Source organism: Condylura cristata, unplaced genomic scaffold (genome assembly GCF_000260355.1).
Source record: "Condylura cristata isolate star-nosed mole 26May11 unplaced genomic scaffold, ConCri1.0 scaffold00011, whole genome shotgun sequence".
Lineage (NCBI taxonomy): Eukaryota > Metazoa > Chordata > Mammalia > Eulipotyphla > Talpidae > Condylura > Condylura cristata.
This window is the reverse complement of record NW_004567112.1, coordinates 20431676-20451513: the sequence shown is the minus strand read 5'-3', so window position 1 is coordinate 20451513 and position 19838 is coordinate 20431676. Positions and strand designations below refer to the sequence as shown.

Below are 19838 nucleotides of genomic sequence, written 5' to 3'. Positions count from 1 at the left end.
CTCTGGCCTGTACCCCAGTTCTGTATGAATCAAAAAAAAAAAAAAAACACAGGGCCAGAGATCCCCTGCCTCCCACCACCTCCCTTCCTCCTGCCCTTGGGGTGGGGGAGAGGGGTGGGTCTTGGAAGGATGTATTTTCTGCACAGGAAACCAGGTACCACACAGTAGTTCCCAAATTGTGTCCTGGGTACCTCCCGCAATCCAAATCACCCAACTGGCCTTTGTCAAAGACTGCTGAGTCAGCACTTCTGGGCTGGGCGAGGGAATCGGTATTGCACACCAGCTCCCCGGGAGATTCCAGTTCTGTTGATATTTCTGCTTTCCTGCCTTCAAGGCTCCCAACTGTCTCTCCAGCCTGAACATGCTACAGAGTAACCACCCCTATTCCTACCTGGAGGGTCATATTTTCCATGCAGCTTTGGATTGGCAATTCAAACAGAAGAGCAGAAGCCAACTTCATGGCTCTTTATCTAGGATCAGTCACCCGCACCAGCTTTACTCCAGTCACAAGCTCATTCTCCCAGGCCTAAGCCTTTGGGTACCCACACCCTTTCCAGGTGCACTCTGCACCCTCTGCCTTGGTCCAGGCCTGCTTCCTCTCCTGAGTGAACCTCTGGAGCAGCCTCCTGACTGTAAGTGATGGAGGATAAGGATCGAAAAGTTAGAAAGGAGGTGCCACAAGAGCAGAAACCTGGCTCACACAATGCCAGGAGCTGGAGGTGGGAATACAGGGTGTAACAGAGTCATTGACCCAGCTATAGGAATCAAAAATCCTTAGGCTCCAAGGAACAAGCCCAAGCAAAGTGTCATGCTGTTAGTGTCTGAGGGCACAGACCAGAGGAGACTGAGGGCCACTGTAGATCCCCCAGTCCCTTTCAAATTTTACATAGTTATCCAAAATCAGTAGCAAACAGACCACTCCGCAAAGGAGTGAGTCCTCCCAAAGAGAAGAAGAGTACACAGGTGCACGGAGCTGCAGTCCTGCTGCCCACCTGTCCACAGGTGCACGGAGCTGCAGTCCTGCTGCCCACCTGTCCACAGGTGCATCTCTTCGCCAGCTCTCTCCCTCTGCAGGCAGCAGCCTGGCCCCCCGCCCGTGACCTGCATCATGCAGTGCTTCTCACTGACCTCCCCCGCCCCCAGCAGAGGCAGCTCCCTTAAGGCCTCGCCCATGACCATCCAGGCCTCGCTCAGCAAGCCTGTCCCTTTCGGGGCCGCTCTTTCTGCCCACTGTTGGCTATGCAAGTGCCCTTTATTCTTCTGTCACTTTTCCTAATAAACCTGCTCTTTAAATATAACATCTTTATCTCCTGGAGAAACTCATCTGGGGAACTCACCGCGTGCGTTGAAAGGGGAGCTCTGGGGGAAACTTTCCCAGGATGAACCCAAGGACCCAGCTCCCCAACTCCAAAAATGACTCCATAAGGAGTGTAATAGTTTCACCAACTGCCACATGCTTAGTGACTTAAAATAACGCATATTTACAGTCTTACGGGACAACATCAGAAGTTCAAAATCAGCCGCACTAGGTTAAAGTCAAGGTGTTGGCAAAGCACCTTCCTCTCTGGAGACTCTGGGAGAGAATCAATTTCCTTGCCTTTTTCAGTGTCCGCAAGCCTCCTGCTTTCTCTGGCTCGTGGCCCTTCTACCCAGCACTACCCTCTCTTGCTGCCATCGTCACATCTGCTACCACTTACTCTGATCCCCCTGCCCACTGGCCCACCCAGGTAACCCACGGTCATCTCTAATCTCAAGAACCGTAATTTAATCACATTTACAAAGTCCCTTTTTTCCTCTAAGGTAACAGATTTACAGGTTCCAGTGATTCGAATGTGGACATCTTTGGGAACCGTTACTAAGTCTACCAGCATCATCATATTTTCTAAAGCAAAAAATCAGAACCAAGATATGTCTTATCAAAAGTTTGTTATACATATACTTCATCAATCATCCACACCTTTCTGGAGCCCCTACTTTGTACCAGGCAAGAGGGATGCAAGAATATATGAGACAATCCCTGCCCTCAGGATTCAACACCCAAGGTACCCATCAACTACCTTCTTAAAAAGCAGTAAAATATTCTTTCCTACAGAAGAATTTCAATTAATAAATGAAGAAGGAATAAGGGAAATAGAAAATCAAAATTGGATAATGATGGTTGCAGGCAAGATCCATTAATAGATATTAAAATTAGTAGGTGAGAATTTGAGGACAAAAAGGATATTGCATTGCCTCAAAGAATCTCCCCCAAATGCTTATTAATTGTAAATGGATAGTAATGTCACAGTGGAGAAATCTGGGAGACACCATCTCAACCATCAAGGTTACCATCACCAGTCATGAGATTATCTACATCATCTACCCCCCTGATAAGAAGACCCCAGAGGAGCACATCACCTCCCTGACATTCTTACCCAAGATGCAAAACCTTAAGGTAATAAAGAAAACAAACTACAAAGAAATAACTACAAAGAATAACTATTCTTTTCAAGAATGCCAAGGTCATGGGAAGCAAGATGAGGCGAAGGCCCTATCAAATTGAAGGAGGCGAAGGTGATATACAACTAAACGCAAATTGGAATCCTGGATAAGATTCTGGAATGGATGAAGGACATTAATGGGAACAATGGTGAAATCTGGCAAAGTCTGTGGCTTAGTTAAGTCTTAGACAATGTTGACTTCACAGTTTTGACAATCAAGTTATGGTTATAAAAGATGTTAGCAAGATTAACTGGGTAAGGGGAATATGGCAACTCTTGCTTGAAGCTTTATTTTTGAAATTTTTATTTTTGAAAACATATTAAATATACATGTCACAGAAAGCAAACATCACAATCAGCATACCCAGCAGCAACCCCACTGCCACTTCATATGTCCCTTTTCTCCTACCCCGAAGCAGGGCTATCCCATCTTGCACTCATCACTCTCCACTCAAAGCCCCTGGGAACAAGTGCTGAAAGGGTCTTGCCAGACGGTCCCAGAAGCATTTATCTCTTACTGGCCAAATGCAGGACACTCCAAACATCAAATTAATGTAGTGACGAATTATAACCCAATGTATGAAAGAGTAGTCTGCAAATGCATACCATTACAGACAGATGGACAGGCAGGTGGAGAAGGGGAACTTCTTTCTACAACAGAATGCCAACTAATAAATAGAAGAAATGATGGAGTAGAAACTTCTCATCAGCGAGTCCCCAAAAAATGCGTGAAAGTTTGACAAGCAACAGACCGTTTACCTAGCCTCAAAGTATCTCCCCCCGCCCAAATCACTAGAGTCACCAAACGCTGGAACAAACAGACATCACATATCCAGTGAGGGAAGCATGTCACACAGTGAAACTCCTGCCGAAAATACCCAACTTCATGAGAAAAGAGCAGATGATGCCAAGTTGAGGGAAATTCTACAAAATAACTGACCTCTATGCTTCAAAATGTTAAGGTCAAGGGAAAGAAAGAACGGTCCAGGAGTTAGGCCAAATTAAATATAAAGAACCAGGACTTATAAATGCCATGTGTGATCTTTGACTGGACTGTGGACCTGGAAAAAGAAGAATCTTAAAAGACATTTTGGGGACAACTAATGAAATTCAAATATAAATGAGATAATAGTGCTGAACCAATGTTACATTTTCTGATGAGGTAGCCTTATTTACTTAGAAAACACACTTAGAGATATTTAGTCGAAAAAACTAGAAGTCTCCAACCTCTACTTAAAAGGTTCAGAAAAAATTCATTTGTGTGTGTGTATAAGATATAGTAAAGCAAAAGAACAAAAATAGAAAGCTTTGAATCTGGATGAACATCTAGAAGAGTTCCTGCCACTTCTGTTGCAAATTTCCATACATTTGAAATTATTGCACAATTTAAAAATTGTGTTACAGTGTGCACAAGGAATCTTTTGGGGTGATGAAAGTATTTTAAAATTGAATTGTGGTGATGTCTAGACAACTCTGTAGATTTATTAAAAAGCTCTGAGTAGTAAAGAAAAGGTTTTAATAAAAAACTACACAGACACCCCCTACCTCTTGATGACTCCCCCGTACCTCCACCCCTGGCCCAGGGCCCACCTATTTACTTAATCTCCCCTCACAGAACCCACCAATGCAAATGGTCACTTCAACAGCTGGGCCTGTCCTCCCCTTCTTTCCCCCAAAATGGCACAAGCCTTTTGAATGCCCCTAAATTCCCTATCCTCAATTCACCTCTCTACTCACCCAAGTCCTGGCCAAACTTCAAGGCCCCATTCAAACTCCACGTGCCCAGTCACTACAGAGCCTTGACTCGGGCTGAACCTCCAGCCCCCTGTCACCTCTGACATGAGGATAACTTCCTGGCACATTACTCTGGCCTCTTTACATGGAGTGTTTGGTTTGCATTCACAGTCCCAGAGGGAAGCTCTGTCGCTGACCCATTTTGCAGCTGAGGAAATCAAGTCACACGTGAGCCCTTGAGGCCTCCCACAGAGAGCCAGGATTCACACAGGACCCTCCCAACCAGTGCCGTGAGGCGGCCACCGTGTGCCAGGGCATACAGACAGCCCTGCTCGTTTGTTCTTCCCCAGACAGACCTTTCCTCCCCCCAGCCACACGCTCCAAAGGCAGGCTAGCAGCCTGGACCTCAGGCACTGGGCTCCAGGCAGGTAACCAACAGCTGTTTGTCCCCCACAGGCCGGGCTCCAGAAAGGAGGGGAGGGGGCCTGGAGCTCGTCAAAAAGAGGAGCCAATTCTCCACCCCAACGCAGCCCAGCTCCCTGGCTACTGCCCAAGGCCCGGCCGTCATCTGCTCTGGGTAATAAGTATTTGTATGGCGATAATTACAGCATTTGGGAAGAAAATCCCATTAAGCAAGAGCCCTGCGGAGCTGCTAATGCCGGCACAGAACTGGAGGCGGCAAGTCCGCCAAGAGCCCGTCTGCTTCCAATAATGCAGGCGCTGCCGCCGCTGTTCCCTGGCCCCCAGGAGCTCCGCCGGCCTGCGGGCAGCGTGGGAAGCCTGGGCCACCACAGCCAGCGCCCTGCCTCTCAGAGGGGTCCCCAGGGGATCCAGAGCACGGATCCAAAGCACCACCGAGGCTGCCTGGAGAGGGAAGAGGGGAGCCGTGGCGCGCAAGACCCAGCATTGAGTGGCGCCCAAATTCCTTTCACGTCTCTGCAATTCTCTTCACCTTAATAACAAATAATAACTCTACCATTTATTGGGCACTTGCTGTGTGCCAGGCCCAGGGCAAAGTGCTTCTCCCAGCATCACCGCATTTAATCCTTACGGCCACCTTCGAAGCAGGTCCTGTCATCAGCCCCACTTTATGGACAAGGAAATGGGGGTTCTGAGAAGTCACACTTTCCTCCAGAGCACTTATCCCAGCTTGCAATTACAGGTTTGTTCTCATATTATGTCATTCATGTCTACCCGCCCCCCAGTCCCTCCCGCTGGACTAAACCTGAGAGAGCCCGGCGGTTTCGGTTTCAGTGCGACACCATTCAGCCATAGAGATGCAGACACTCATTAGATAGCTATCTGTTGAATGAGTGAACTAAAGCCCATAGCATGCCCGAGGTCCCCCCAGCTGTGGAGTGGCAGCGTAGGGCTAAAACCCCAGACAGTCTGGCTCCAGAGCCATGCCACCAACCATCTCCAACCCCCAAGAACAGGGGTAAAATGGGGAAGAAACCCTCTGAGCCACCACGCTCCAAGACAGGGGCAGGCAGCAGGCTCAGTGCTCCAATGCTTCCCTCCCGGGCTGTCCCCTGCCTCAGCTGAGCCATCAAAGCTTTAGTTTGAGCTTCTCAAATAATAAAAAATAATAATAACATCATCTACTGTTTGAGCTGCAAAGCATCTCCACACACACACACAGCGTGATGAATCCTTGCAAAGGATAGGTATCCCTCTCCCCTGAGGTGAAGGGACACAGCCATGTGCTCACTTAGCCCTCACCATCAACCTACTAAGCTGTATTATCCCTTTCACAGGTGGGGAAGCTGGGTCTCGCACAGGGGCCCTACCCCCAGCCAGCCAGAGCCCGGCAGTCAGCCGGCCCCGAGACTCGAGCCCCGCTGGTCGCCGATGCAGGGCTCCACTGCAGGTCCCATGGCTTCAGTCTGGCCCCATAGCCGCCATCCAGCCATCATGTGGAATCCTAAGCAGGCCCCTGTCAATCATCCTTGGTTGCCCTGGACTCTGTAGGGCGTCGCCCCCCAGCCCTGTTGAATGGGCCTCTAGATGAGCCAGAAGAAGGCCTAGGACTTACAGGTCTAAAGAGCAGGCAGGGACCCTGGGAGTGGCCACCCTGGCCGGGAGGCATGATCATGTATTCTACAGAGTGTGGCAGAGAGCTCTTCCTGCTGCCCTGGTGGACAGCAGAGGCGAAATGGGAGCAGAATAGGCCTGGCCGGCAAGCTTTCCTCAGGCCTCTCTCTAACTCTCCAGCCTCTGGCCTCTCTCCTCTCTGCACCCTGTACCCACAGGGGAATCTGTGGCAGGTGGGTGGAAGGGTGGAGCAGAGAAGGGGAGAAGGAGGGAGGGGGTGGCCACACATTCTGAACTCTCGTCATTCTCTCCTGGACACTAATCCAGAAGATTTTTTTAATAAAAAAAAAAAACTGAAAATCAAGATCCTTGAGTGAAGGAAATGCAATTAAGAGTGGCCAGAGCTGGTTCCCCCAGAGCCTGAGTCCTTCAAAGAGATGAAGCTCTTTGGAGGCGTCCACTCCTCACTCCGTATTTAATTGTTCTGCTGTAGTGAGTCACTCATGGTCCCTTCCCCACCCGGCCCACCGGCCCCACAACCACTCTGATTGAACCAATTTCCTCAACAGCTCTGGGACCTGCACCATCTCTTCCCAGAAGTCCCCACAACAAACCGATGACAATTTCTCCCCACCTGGGGGAGCAGACCAGGAATTTAGAATCTATGATCATAAAGTCGCCAGCCTCGCAGGCCGCTGTAGAAGCTGCCCAGAGGACAAAAGGCAAATGCACAGCTGCAGTCTATAAAAATTTCACAGCGTCAGAAGAAGCCACCGTCCCAGGCCTGATACTGCACGACACCATATTGATTAGAGGGCGCATTTGCCACAGTTATTTTGAGTCCGCCTGGGCTCTCCACAACGCCTCCTTTTCAGGGTGTTCTTTTCTTCCTCGAATGGCTCTTATGTGGGCTGCCTGTGGAAAAAGCAGGCTCCCTCCGCTTCTGCATCCTTCTCCCTCCCAGAAGTTTGGCACACAGCACAGATCACAGTTCCCTGTCACCCCCACCAAAACTCACCCCTGATCTTCCAGAGGGAAAATCCAGAGAGAAAGGCCTTCTGACTTCTCCCAGCCTCCAGCTCCCTCACATCCCACAGGACACATGTTTCAGCCTGGGCCCAGGGCTGATCTGGGGCCCCACCCTGCCAGACCCTTCAGACCTTTAAGATTTTGGACCCTCCTGTTCCCTGTCTGTGTCGCCACCCCCCAAAATCCTGCCTGCACTACTGCGCCCCAAAATGTCCTGACAAAGTGACCCAGTCTTTGAGAAGTCCTGTCACCCAGGGGCTTATCACCCAACGCTTCTCCCTCCACGACCCCATCAGGCTGCTGAGCTGCGCCTCTCCCAAAAGCCCGTGGTTAAAGGTCCCTGCCCAGACCTCTGAACGGTACCTCCCCTGAGGACAGATGTGGGCTCACACCCACCTGGAGCCTCAGCATTCAGGACAGTTCCTGTCTCCATAAACATTTGCTGAATGAAATAGCCTGGGCTCTCTCCTGAGCCTGCTGTAACACAGGCTTCCCCCAGCAGCTGAAAGGAGACTGTTTTGTTTTGTTTTTAAGACTTATTTATTTGTGCATACAAGAACCAGGGTGCTGGCCAGAGGTGCAAGGTGGGGTAAGGGGTTCACCAGAAACAGAATGGGAAGCAGAACAGGCAGATGAACTGAAACACACTGCTGAGGGGAGCAGCAGGCGAGACAGGAGAGGTCTGCTGCACCAGGTGGGTCACCTCCCTGGCTGGGGATCGAACTACTGCTGCAGTGGCTGTGACAGCTTCATAGTGCTGTGCTTTAACCCCTTGCATCACCAGGAAGGGCCCCCAAAAGGAGAGCATGCTTATGAAGCCTTTCCTAAGTGGAAATGCATAAGGCAAAGAAGCAATTTCCATTAATTTGTATGGAAATTTTTTGAGTGTTCCCAGACCCCCAAAATAGCCCACCAAGTAACACATAAAACCTAAAATAGCACTAACATATTGTAAAAGCAGGAATGACGTGATCAATATGCAGCCTGTGTGAAGTGGTTCCGGGGTGCTGCTCTGGCGGCTGGGAGTGCCAGTGCCTCTGTGACAACTGTTGCAAAATGAATGCTGAGCACTTCTGTGCTTTTGTCATACAAGCGGAAATCCTCTTGGAAAATCTTTTAGTTCACAAGAGAAAATGCTATCCTGGGTCTTTCACAAAAGCAAGGGGGCTTAAAGCAAACTCCAAAAAGTAGGGGCTACCTGTCATGGTTCTCGTCAGCGAGCGTCCTGGGGTAGCAGGTACTTCTCTGCATTACCTCAGTCCTCACAAGCCCCAGAGACCTTATGTAGCAGCAGCCCTCATGTTCATGATCGAAAACAACCAAGGCTCAGAGAAATTAAGAAACATGCCCAAGGCCACACAGCAAATAGCTGAGTTGAGCTTGGAGCCTCTGCACTAGATACATTTCCATCCCATTTGATGGCAAGAGACCTACAGAGTTCACGAAAGTCAAAAAAGACAACGTCCTCAAAATTAAAGGTGACGCAAAAGCAAGGAATAAGGAGATGACGTAGTCAAGGCCCAGGATCCAAAAGCAAAGGAGAGGGGCTAATGTGCTCGGCTGCTACCAGGGTAACAGCTACAGAAGTGCCCCCGTGGGCAAGGCAGAGGAACAGGGAGTCGGTCCAGAGGGAGCAGGTGTGAGCGTGGTGGCCTGCAGCCTCAGGGCTCCTCTGGCTGGGTTTCTGGGGCTCAGTCCCTCCCCAGGCCCGCACAGGATGAAACACAGACTGCCCTAAGGAACTCGGTTTGGCCCAACTCTCCAGGCAGCCAGCGCCTCTCCCCAGCCCCACAACACACATGCCCCACACACACGCACACACACACTGGTTCCTTTTTAGATTGCAAATTCTCTGAATCCTCCATGGGAATTTTCCAGGCGTGGCCAAGACAAGTCTGGGGCACATGTGTGCTCACTAATTGCTGACCTTGGTACAGAGTTTGGTTCAGGAGATATTCTCTCCTGGGTCAGACGTCAGTCTCTGAATGGCTGGAAGCCTTCAGCCATTCAGTTATAGAAATAAGTTTGCCTTTCCTGAGTGCCACCATGGTGCCCCAGAGTGTGGGGGAGAAGAGTAGGCAGGTCTCAAAGGAACTGGCAACCTTCCCCAAAGTCCAGCTCAGACACCTCCTTAGCAGTCACTTCTGCAGGCTGCACAAAGAGCTACATGCACAGCCAATGTGCAGGGACTGTCACCCCTGAGGTGGCATCAGGGACACCAGGGCTTCCTGGTACCTAGACACACACCCCGCCGGAGAACCCTAGGAAACGATCTACATAGGCATCTGTACACACAGAGACACTAACATACACCCGCTGCAACGCTCTAGAAAAAGCTGTATCCTCAAGAATGCAGAAGAGAACATGATGCTTTTATGACTTGTCACGGTCAATGTATTTAACCTCCTATCTTCCGCTGAAGCTCCTGATCTCCCATTACTCACAGGGCTCACAGTCCAGGTCCTCCCTACCCATCTCTGGGACCCCCAGTCCCCAACCCAAAGCTCTCAGGTCCCATTGTCTGCCTGGGTCCGGGATGGCTGGGTGGAGGTAGGGGTCAAGGCCTGACACCTGCAAGGGAAGAATTCTTAAGTCTGGGGGGGGGGGAGGGACAATGGAGAGGAAGGAGATTTTCGAACTTCAGCTCCATCCCACCTTGCCCCCACCACCAGCCTCCTAGTTCTCAGAGCACAAATCCACACAGCTTGCTCAGGACACAGCCCAAGCCCCAACGTGCCCAAAAGGAGACATTGTGCCATGCAAGTGAGGGAGCTTCCCTCCTGGGTGCCAGGAAGGTTTCTGGCACCCCGAGGAATAAAGTGCTGGCGCACAGGGAAGGGCCTGCGAGTGCTGAGCTGGGTGCAGGTGTGAGGCTGGAGCCACAACCCCGCCTGGGGCCCTGTGAATCTCCTGGCTCTCAACTGGGAAAGAACCAGTCTTCTCCTGGCTCTCAACTGGGGAAGAACCCCAGCGGACACTGACCAGTCCACTGGCTGCTGAGCAGCCCCCCCACCCCCCAGCCCTGTCCCCACTCCCAGCTCTGAAACCCTTCTGGGTGGGAGGGGAAGCGTGAGGCTCCCTGGAGGCCAGGGCACCGCGGTACTCACAGGCGCTCTGTGTTCCGCGGGATGTTCTTGGGGATGGCCTGCAGCCCTGTGCCGTGGCAGTCCACCGTGGTGCCCGTGCAGGTGCAGAGGGCGGGGCACGCAGTGGCACCCAGGTGCCACGCGGCTGTCCACAGCAGCAGCCAGAGCTCTGGCCGGAAGAGTCCCGCCGAGGGTCCCCTCCAGGGCATCAGCGCCATGGTGCCCTCACCGCGTCCCGCTTGTGCACCAGACGGCGACAGCCGTTGACCATCCCCGTCCGGGGCCGCCTCCAGGTGCAGTCCCGAGGCAGAGCCACCGAAAAGACCGCGGGCTTGCGCGCTGCGCCCTTGCGGGCTGGGAGGCACCTTGCTCCTCCAAGCGACGGCGCCTGTGTGCGGACTGAGGAGGGCGCCTTGGGCGGAGGGCGCTCGTCTCCTCTCCGCTTTCTCGCTGGCTGCGTCTCCCTCTCCCTCCCTCCAGCTCCCAACTGACTGCTGCGAGAAGGAAAATGGGCAGGCCCCGCGCGCGCACGCACCTCGCGCGCACACACACACACACACACACACACGCACAGTCACACACTCACACCCGCACGCCCGCTCCTACCCGGCAGTCATCCATCAATCGAAAAGCACACATCCAGGGCCAGACTCCTCCCCGCCCTCCCCCCGGCAGCCAACAAGCAGCCCCCTCCGCCCCCGCCTCCCGACCACCACTCGGCGGCTGCCGAGCCGAGTACTATTTCAGAGGTGAAACCCGGGAGGCGCGCGGGAGCGGGTAAGGGGCTGCGGGGGAAGGGGAGGGGGCCACAGCCGGACCTGCTGGTCCCAGCCCCAGCCGGCTCTACACAACGTGCGCGCGCGCACACATACACATACACATGCACGCGCGTAAACACACACACACGCACACACACACGAGGATGCTCACGCTTAGACACAGGAGCCCGGCTCCAGCTGCCCCAGCTGCTGGTCCAGAGGGGAAGGGGGTCCTATTTAGCCACCTGGATCCTTCTCCAGAGCCACAGACGCGCTTTCCCCGACGGCAGAAATGGCTCCCAGGCCCCACCAGATGTGCTTTGTCAATTTTTCGTGCAAGGAAATCCTGGCACCCAGGTGGTATCTCCAGCCCATCCACTTCACAGCCTGGTGCGTTCAGGGTGGCGTCTTCGGACCACAAAAGCCCTAGACCAAGCAGCCTCCTGTCCCCCTTTAACACACTTTCTCAGCCAAGATGGCAGCAACCACATTTCTCTAAGGGGAATCCCAAAGCTCCCGACATCCAGAAAGAGAACGGCCCTGATCTGGACATGGGCACCTGGGAGGTGTCACTTCTGCCCTTTTGGCTGAGCTGGCCTCCCATTGGAGGGTGGTGGGGGACAAGGCATCAGTGGTTGGAAATCCAGGAAATAGCTTTCTCTACTCACACCAACCTTCCTCCATTTCTGACAGGTGAAAACCAACATTCAGTCCCGTCATTAAAGAACTGAAGAGAATGATGGAAAAGGGCTGCGTGGCCTGCTTGGGAGATACCCAGCTCAGACTCCAAGCCTTTACTTTTATTACTCTCAGGCAGTGCAGACAGGGGTTGGACAGGAAATCTAGGTGAGGAGAGAATCAACCCCAACCCAGAAAAGATAAGGACTTCCCCCAAATCAAGGCCCGCTGTGGTCTGCTAGTGCTCACGGGACCCACCTCAGTCAGAGCCCCTGGTTCCCCGCTGCCCACAAGCCTGTTGAAAACAAACATCTAGCGGCTCAAGAAGCACGTCCACTCCGTTCCAGGGTTCCCTTGGGAGACGGGAAATTGAAAGGTGGCTGGTCCGGGAGGTGCCAGGGGCCATCAGCACAGACACTTCTGCGGAGGTTGGTGGGCTCCGTCCCCCGAGATTAATGTCTTAACCCCACCAGGTACGAGAGTGATAGGGGCTTTCTTTGTTTTTCTTGTCCATCTTGATAAAAACCTTATGGTATCTTTACTGTCACAGCTCAGACAGCCCCGTGGTCACTATGTCACAGCTAACGTGACTGATATTTGATGGGCTTTCGTAAGTGTCCCACACTCCCGTGAGTGACCTTCAACCAGGGCCATGAGTCCATGAGCATCGATTCAGTCTCGTCTCAGGGAGGATTGGGCTTAGGGGGGCGAGAGGGGGGGCCTGTGTGGAGTGATCTCAGAGAGGATTCTCACAAATCAGACCAGGGCTCAGTGGTCAGCAAGGGCCTCCTTTCCTCTCTGCTCTCCCTCACAAATTCCTACTGGCTCCGCAGGGCACTCAGACCTCCTCCCCTCCCTGGCCCTCTCCAGCTGCCTCAGGCAGAGTTAGATCCTCAGTCCCTCAGAGCCTGCTGCTTTGTTCTAGCTTCTAGCTGGAGCTCTGTTTACACATGTGGTTCTTCCCTGACACTCCTCCCTCACCGCCAACTTCCTCACTCTCACTCTGGCACTTAACCCAGCACCCGGCACTTAGTAGGACTGTCCCTACTGAAGAGTCTCCAACCTTCTGTCTCAGTGGTGCTACCTACCCGGCAACCTTGGGGGGGCTTCACAGAAGCCAGGACCCATGTGGGGGAAAGGGAGAGTGTTGATTAACCAGGCGAAGTGCCCTGGGGGCTTCAGGGTGGCAGGGTGAGGGCTGGGAGGAGGCTGGGGGCAGGCAGGGGGCTACAAGACCAGCCTGCCTGTGGTTCTCCAGGGCAGGGGCCAGCCGCTGTCCTAGAAGCTTTCAGACTAGCCTGGACAGTGAATCCCAAGCAGGCCTTGAGCCAAGTTGTCACTGCCTGGCAAAGCCTGGTCTTTCCTATAAAGAGGGAAAGGAAGGAGAGCTTGCTCAGACCCAGGACAAAGGCTCCCCCCAGCCCCGCCAGCCTGTCATGGGAGGCCCTGCCCCAGGAGCTGGGCAGCTCCCCAACTTGGCTCCCAGCCCCAGTTCCTCCACCTCAGAACCTGGCCAGCTCCCCAATCGGGGAGGCAGCTCCCATGAATGAAGGCAGCTCATTAGTGTCCCCGCACATTTACTCCTTAAACAGCCGCCAGGCCAGCCACACACTCCCACCAACCCCCCCCCCTCTTTGCTTTTTTCAGTTTCCTCTCCCATGCCCCTCCCTCTGTCCCCACCCCCACCCTACAGCCAGGCCACCTGCTCCCTCTGCACAAGTAGGGGGAGCAGGCCTGTCACGTTGTTTCTGACAGAAATACTCCTCCAAGCCCCATTCTACTCACTGGCCACCATCAAGGCAGAGGAAAACTTGGCCGGGTCTCCCCAGCCCTGTGTCGTGAGCCTTCTCTGAATCCCTCAGCCATGCATGCCCAGAGTCAAAGGCCATGTCCCGCCTGGGGCTTGGAGTGAGGGCCTCCTTCCAGCTTTCTGCAGAGAAGAGGGTCCTTCCCGCCACTTCTACCAGCCCCTTCTGCAACACTATGAAAGCAGAGCGCCTGGGTGACACTGCTGGGCCTGGTGCGTTAGATTTCTGGAATGTAAAGGGAAGAATGAAACAGAATGCCTGCTGTCTGGCCATTCATCAGACACCTCTTACTGGGTTTCTATGTTCTGTGTGCTCTGTACTGAGGCTCAGTAACTCAAGGGGGAGTAAAAACAGGCCTGGCCTGCAGTCAGCTCGCAGTCCAGCAGGAGGGCAGAAAGAGGAAAGTGTGATAAGTGTGGTAACAGGGAGTGTAGCATTACAGAGAAGTCAAAGTGCGAGGCAGAGGCAGGACTGGGAGCCTTCCTGGAAGAGGAGGCACTTGATCTGAGTCTTGAAGGATAAATAGATGCTGAGTGGCAAAACAGGAAGAAAGGCGTCCTGTGCAAAGTCAATGGAAGTAACATGGTCAGGCAGATGGCAGTAGCAACCTCAGTGAGCTGCAGCAAGTTCAGCAAGGCTGGAGTGTGGCAGGGTTCAGGTGGGCAGAGGTCAAAGAGGTGATGGAGGCATAGCCAAAGGCCCGGGTACAGGCATTGCCTGGCTTTGCTGGGTTAGCAGAATCCCCGGATGCTTTTTTTGCAGCAGCAGCACCTGCCAACAAAGTAGGTCCTTAGCATGCACTATCCCAGGAGCCAGTGACAGTTCTTGCTTCCAGGCATGGGTCTTGGTGGTGGCCGGGGGACAGCTTAAGCACGTGCTTTCCCCACCTAATATTGGGTTTGAAACCTTTATCAGTACATTTTTTTAAAATCTCCTGGAGTGCTTATTATAAACACTGATTCCCAGAACCCACCTTCTTAATCAGCAAACTGGACAGGAGGTGGGGGGAGGCAGGCCAGGTAGTACAATTCTGATGCAGGTAATTCCAGAAACATTGCTCTAGGCATCAAGGCCCAGTGCGCTGAATTACTAAGTTTAAACTTGGACCTGAAATCTCATTGAAGAAAACCCCACTGAAGAAAGGGGTTCGGCAGGGACAAAGGGTCTGAAGTTGGCCTGCTGGCCTCCTCTGGTTTCCATACACTATTAGGATGAAACACATCAAGAAGAAAGATACTGGTGGGGGTGTCATAGGTGGGGACAGGGGAGGGATAGAGACATGTGATGCATTATAGCTTCAATCACAAGATGTCAGATCTGGGAGGGAACAAGAAATGATCAAATCCAAGGGCCACTGCGCAGCTCGTCCTTGACCTGAGTCTTGATCAGCCCAGAGACGTGAAGCAATCAGCCTAAGCTCACACAGCGGAGTTTTGCAGAGGTGAGTGGTGAATGAAACTGGGACTTTCTCCGCTAGGTGGAGCACAGCGTCCAGTCCACCCAGAGCACTCTCCTGACCTACCATCCCCACCGCAGCCCTAGAGGTCTGTGCAGTTGGACTCAGGCTTCTTTGATTTTAGTATCGAAGCTGACTGCTCAAATTTGAAGGGGGCTGGACAGTTTGAGGTTCTTAGCAACAAAGCCTGAAGCAGGACAAGATTGAGGTCAGTGGCTTTTAGAGCCCATAGGTCACCCTCTGCATCCTGGACAACTCTAGCAGATGAGCACAGAGCAACAGAGAAGGAAGAGGGGAGAAAGAAGAGGCAATGGCAAGAAGATAGTAGTGGAGAGGTCACGCAGGCTGACTGCAAGTGACTCAGCCCTGGGAAGATTTTGTATTTGAAGTCTTACTTGGAGTTCTTTAGGCTTCTTGTATTCTCTCATAGTTCTTGTTAATTTGAAACCTTGTACCCATATTTCTTTTTAAAACTTACCCCTTCTTTCCTCCCTCTTCTCATTTGGGGACTTCACTTACACAGATAGCAGGCCCCTTGAAGTTGGTCTGTGACTGCTGATTTGTTTACTTTTCTTTAGTCTTCATTCTGTAATTCATCACAGGGAGTTTCTATTGCTGTATTTTCACACCTACTATCTTTTCTTCTATCATGTCTTCTGTTGTTAATCCCATCTAGCACAATTTTTTTAAAGATTTATTTACTAATGCATACAAAAATTGGGGTGTAGGCCAGAAGTGAGGGCACATGAGAGGATTCACTACAGACACAGTGGGGAGCAGAACAGGCAGATCAACTGAAATACACTGCTGAGGGGAGCAGCGGGCTAGACAGAAGAGGTCTGCTGTGCCATGTGGGTCAGCTCCCTGGCCGGTGGAGAATTGAACTTGTGCTTCCTTGGCTGTTGATAGCTTGACACTGCTGTCTTTAACCCTTGCACCACTAGGGAGACCCCATCTAGCACAATTTTTATCTCAGATATTGTAGTCCACTTGGTCTTTTTTTACATCTTTCATGTCTTCTTAACATGCTTACTTCTCTCTCTACTTTGGACATGTGGAATAGAGTTGTAGTCCTGTATCTACTACTTCTTTCATCTGTATTATTTGTGCATCAGTTTTGATTGATTGTTATTTTCTTCATTTTAGATCATATTCTCCTACTATTTTGTATCCTGGTCATTATAGATTGGATGGCAGACTGCGGGTTTTACTTTCTTGAGTACTGGATATTCTTGTGTTTTTAAAAAATATTCTTGGAGGTTCTCCCTTATAGTGCAGCTCTATGAAGCTATCCACAGCCACTGAAGCACAAGTTCTATTCCCAGACAGGGAGGTGACCTACATGGCACAGCAGACCTCTCATGACCTTCCCACTGTTCCCCTCAATGGTGTATTTCAGCAAATCCGCATGTTCTGTTCCCCACTCTTTTCTGGTGAATCCTCTCACCACCTTCCTCGCAATTCTGGCCTATAACCCAGTTCTGTATGCATAAATAAATAAATCTTTTTAAATATATATTTAAAAAATTCTTGGGCTGTGTTCTAGAACTGGGCAAAGGCATATGGAAGCAACGGGATCCTTTTGAGTCTCACTTTAAATTCTCTTAGGCCAGACCAGGGGAGCCTTCGCTCTAAGACTGATTTGCCCACTACTGAGACAATGCAATACTCTACCCAGGGGCCTGTGGGCCCTAGGCTTCCTACTCTGGTTTGTAAACACCAACTCCCCCCAACTCTCTGGGACCTGTGGGCAGTACTGCTCACTCCACTGGGAAGGAAACTCCCTGTCTACGGAGTGTTTGCCTCATGCCCTGCTCAGTATTCAGGGGTGGGATGGGGCACCCCAGGGAGGAATCACCTGCAACCTCGCCCCCCCCCAGCTGCCCTCTCTCTGCGCAGCACTTTCCTCTCCCGTCTCCCCAGAGAACTAAAGCTACCATGGCCACTGAACCTCCCCTTTGACTCCAAAATTCAACCTCAGTCTGATACTAGTACGCACCTCACCACCTTCAGTCTGGCTTTGTTCTCCTCACCCTAAGCAGCAGTGCTTCGTGGAAGCCTTCCCTAACCCCAGGCTGGATCTGCCCCCTCTCCTGTCATGCTCCCCAGGCCCCAGGGCCTCCCCTTCAGAGCACTGTCACTGTCCTTCTCAATACTTGTCTAGCCAACCTCTCCCCTTGCTCCCAGGTTAATGCCTAGGGGAGATCTTTCAGAGAAGGGGGATCTTGAAAAAAAAAATGTGCAGAGAGGACACCCAGAGCAATGAAGAGTTGCCTTTAGAGAGACTCCGTGGGGAACAGAAAGCTAGGGTGGTAAGAGACCCTATCTGCAGGACCAGGAGACAGGCCGAGGCAAGTGGGTGTTATCCCCAGCATAATGTTGAGCCAGCACAGGTTGGGCTCCCTGGGAAGAGCCTCGGAGATGGAGAAGGCTTGCAGAACATGTCTTAGAGATGCTCTCAGGGTCACTGTTCTGGCAGAGGGCAGTGCTGTCCTGTCTCAGTGGCAGCTCCATCAGCTATACGCGGAGCTCTGGAGACGGGCGACCCCTGGAGCTGTCAGAGTTGAGGCAGGAGCGCTGGCTAATGGCAGGAAGGAGCCTTTTTCCCACAGCACTGACTAGCATTGGTCAAAGGCTGTCTCTGGAAGAGAGCTTTACCTTAGCTGAGGCAGCTTTCTTCAGCTAAGGGCAACCCCCGATAATTGGCTGACGGCAATTTTTCCAGCAGCTGGGATAAGTCCTTCATTCCCGAAGGCAGGTTGGGACACTGGATCACAGTTAAGTGAGGCCCACAAGAAGAGCAGCTAACCCAAGGGACCAAAGAAGGCTTCTGGTAGTGAGTCTAAGCCCAGACCTACAGGGCCACTAGGAATTAGAGGCCCTCCCTGGTGGGGCAGTGGGTTGGAGCGCAGCACTGCAAAGCTGGCTGAGGCCACGTCAGTGCCAGTTCGATCCCTCCGCTGCGAGGTGACCCACCTGGCGCGGCAGACCTCTCCTGTCTTGCCCGCTGCTCCCCTCAGCAGTGTCCTTTGTCATCTGCCTGTTCTGCTCCCCACTCTGTCTCTGGTGAATTCTCTCACCACCGCTGCAACTCTGGCCTATACCCCAGTTCTGTATGCATAATTTTTTTTTTTAATCTTTAAAAAAAGAAATTAGCCAGTAGATTAGGAATGAGAGATTTCCAGACAGAGGGGACTGAGGAGGAGAAGACAAGGCAAGAACAGGCACAGGCCCTTTCGGTATGGATGGGAGTAGGTAATCAGGAAGGTGGTGACGGGCAGTGAGGGGCAGATACTGTAACAGGTACAGGTTTCATGGGCTCCGCCCCCACTCCAGATACTGGAACTACTAATCCCATCAATAACAAGGGAAGCATGCTGGGACGTGAGGGCAGATCTGAGCAGCCAGGTTGGGATAAAACCGGACATGTGGGCTCTGGGGGTCTCTTGGCCTGGTGGTTCGCAGCTGGTCGTTTGGCTCTCGAGTGGTTTTCAGCGTATGGTGGAGTCCAGGTCAGCAGAACTGTTAGGACATTCTAGTTGACTTGTATTTCTCTCCCTCTTTCCCTGGGTTGTTCCTTTACCTTTCTCCTTGTAAATAAATCCATTATTGAACCTTTTTGTGTGTGTCCATAATACAATTGAATCTTAAGTGCATCATGGGTGAGGACCCACAGATAGGCAACCCAATTCACATTGGGGTGCCCTGTAACAATACTTAAAAGCTGAATAAACCTGGTAAGGAGTTAAATTCTGAGGGGGTGGGGAACCATCTGGGTCTTTAAGTCTAGGAGCAAGATATACCATTTCTCTCCTCTGCTTGTCCTCTGATTCAGCCCCTGGCCCTGTGTGGCACGCTGGAGAGACAGCCCTGTGGAACACATCACGCACCCAAAACCCAAGCAAGCGGAGGAAGCAGCCTCTCCATCCAAGCTAGCCTGCAGTCCTCCGAGGTCCAAGAAGATGACAAAAACTGACACCAAGGAGTTCATCCCCTTCCCCAAGTGAAGGGAGGGAGGTCAGGAGGGGAGAAGAAATGTAAAGAATAAGTCTAACAGCTAACAAAAGCTTCCATTGTCCCAACAAATTCTAAGGGTTTACACTATTCTGAGAGTCTTCTGTATTAAATCACGTCATCTTTCCAACAAACTTAAGAAGTATGTACTATTTTTACAAATGAGGAGCTAGAAATACAGAGAGGCTCAAGGTAACATATGGGTGGCAGAGCTGGGATATCAGCTGAGGATAAGATCTTCCTCCTAGGAAGGATGTAGGATTGAGTGGGTAATACATCCGAAAGCGCCTTCTGCCTTGCTGGCGTGTGGTGTGTTCTTGTCCCAAAAAAGTCAAAACCAGTAGAAGTGATAGGTTGGGGGAAGGTCAGTGTAGAGAAAGTTCCCTTTGATAGACATCCCATGATTGATTTGGGAGGATTCCTTCTTGGACTCCTAATTCCTCAGCCCCTTCTACAAATGAAGACCTTCTTGCCTGCTTGACAATACAAGCAATAGGCTCAGAACTTCCCATGCCTTCAAAGACCGAGGGAGAGGCTTCTATCTCAGATGCAGTCGTCCTTCTCAAAACAACAAAATGCTAAATTCAAATCATTGAAGGTGTTGCATGGTAAGTCTAATTTCTTTTGTAAAAGTAACATCATTGGAATATAGAGGATCTTGAACCTCTTCTTTTACATCCATCTACATTTTCTATAACAGGCTAAAACAAAAAATGAAAATATTATTTTAGAAATAAAAAATATAATTACTAAAGCTAGAT

The 19838-nt window shown here is 51.5% G+C and overlaps 1 protein-coding gene across 1 annotated transcript in view; it reads right to left on the bottom strand.

Annotated features, from left to right (window-relative positions):
* The window catches only part of SLIT1 (slit homolog 1 (Drosophila)), a 140249-nt gene extending 129421 nt beyond the window's left edge, over positions 1-10828 (bottom strand). Inside the window, exon 1 of the mRNA XM_004680582.2 lies at positions 10385-10828. Within this exon, the coding sequence (XP_004680639.1) occupies positions 10385-10581 (197 nt within the window). The 5' untranslated portion in view covers positions 10582-10828. The remainder of the gene's footprint in view (positions 1-10384) is intronic.
* Positions 10829-19838: the final 9010 nt, after the last annotated feature.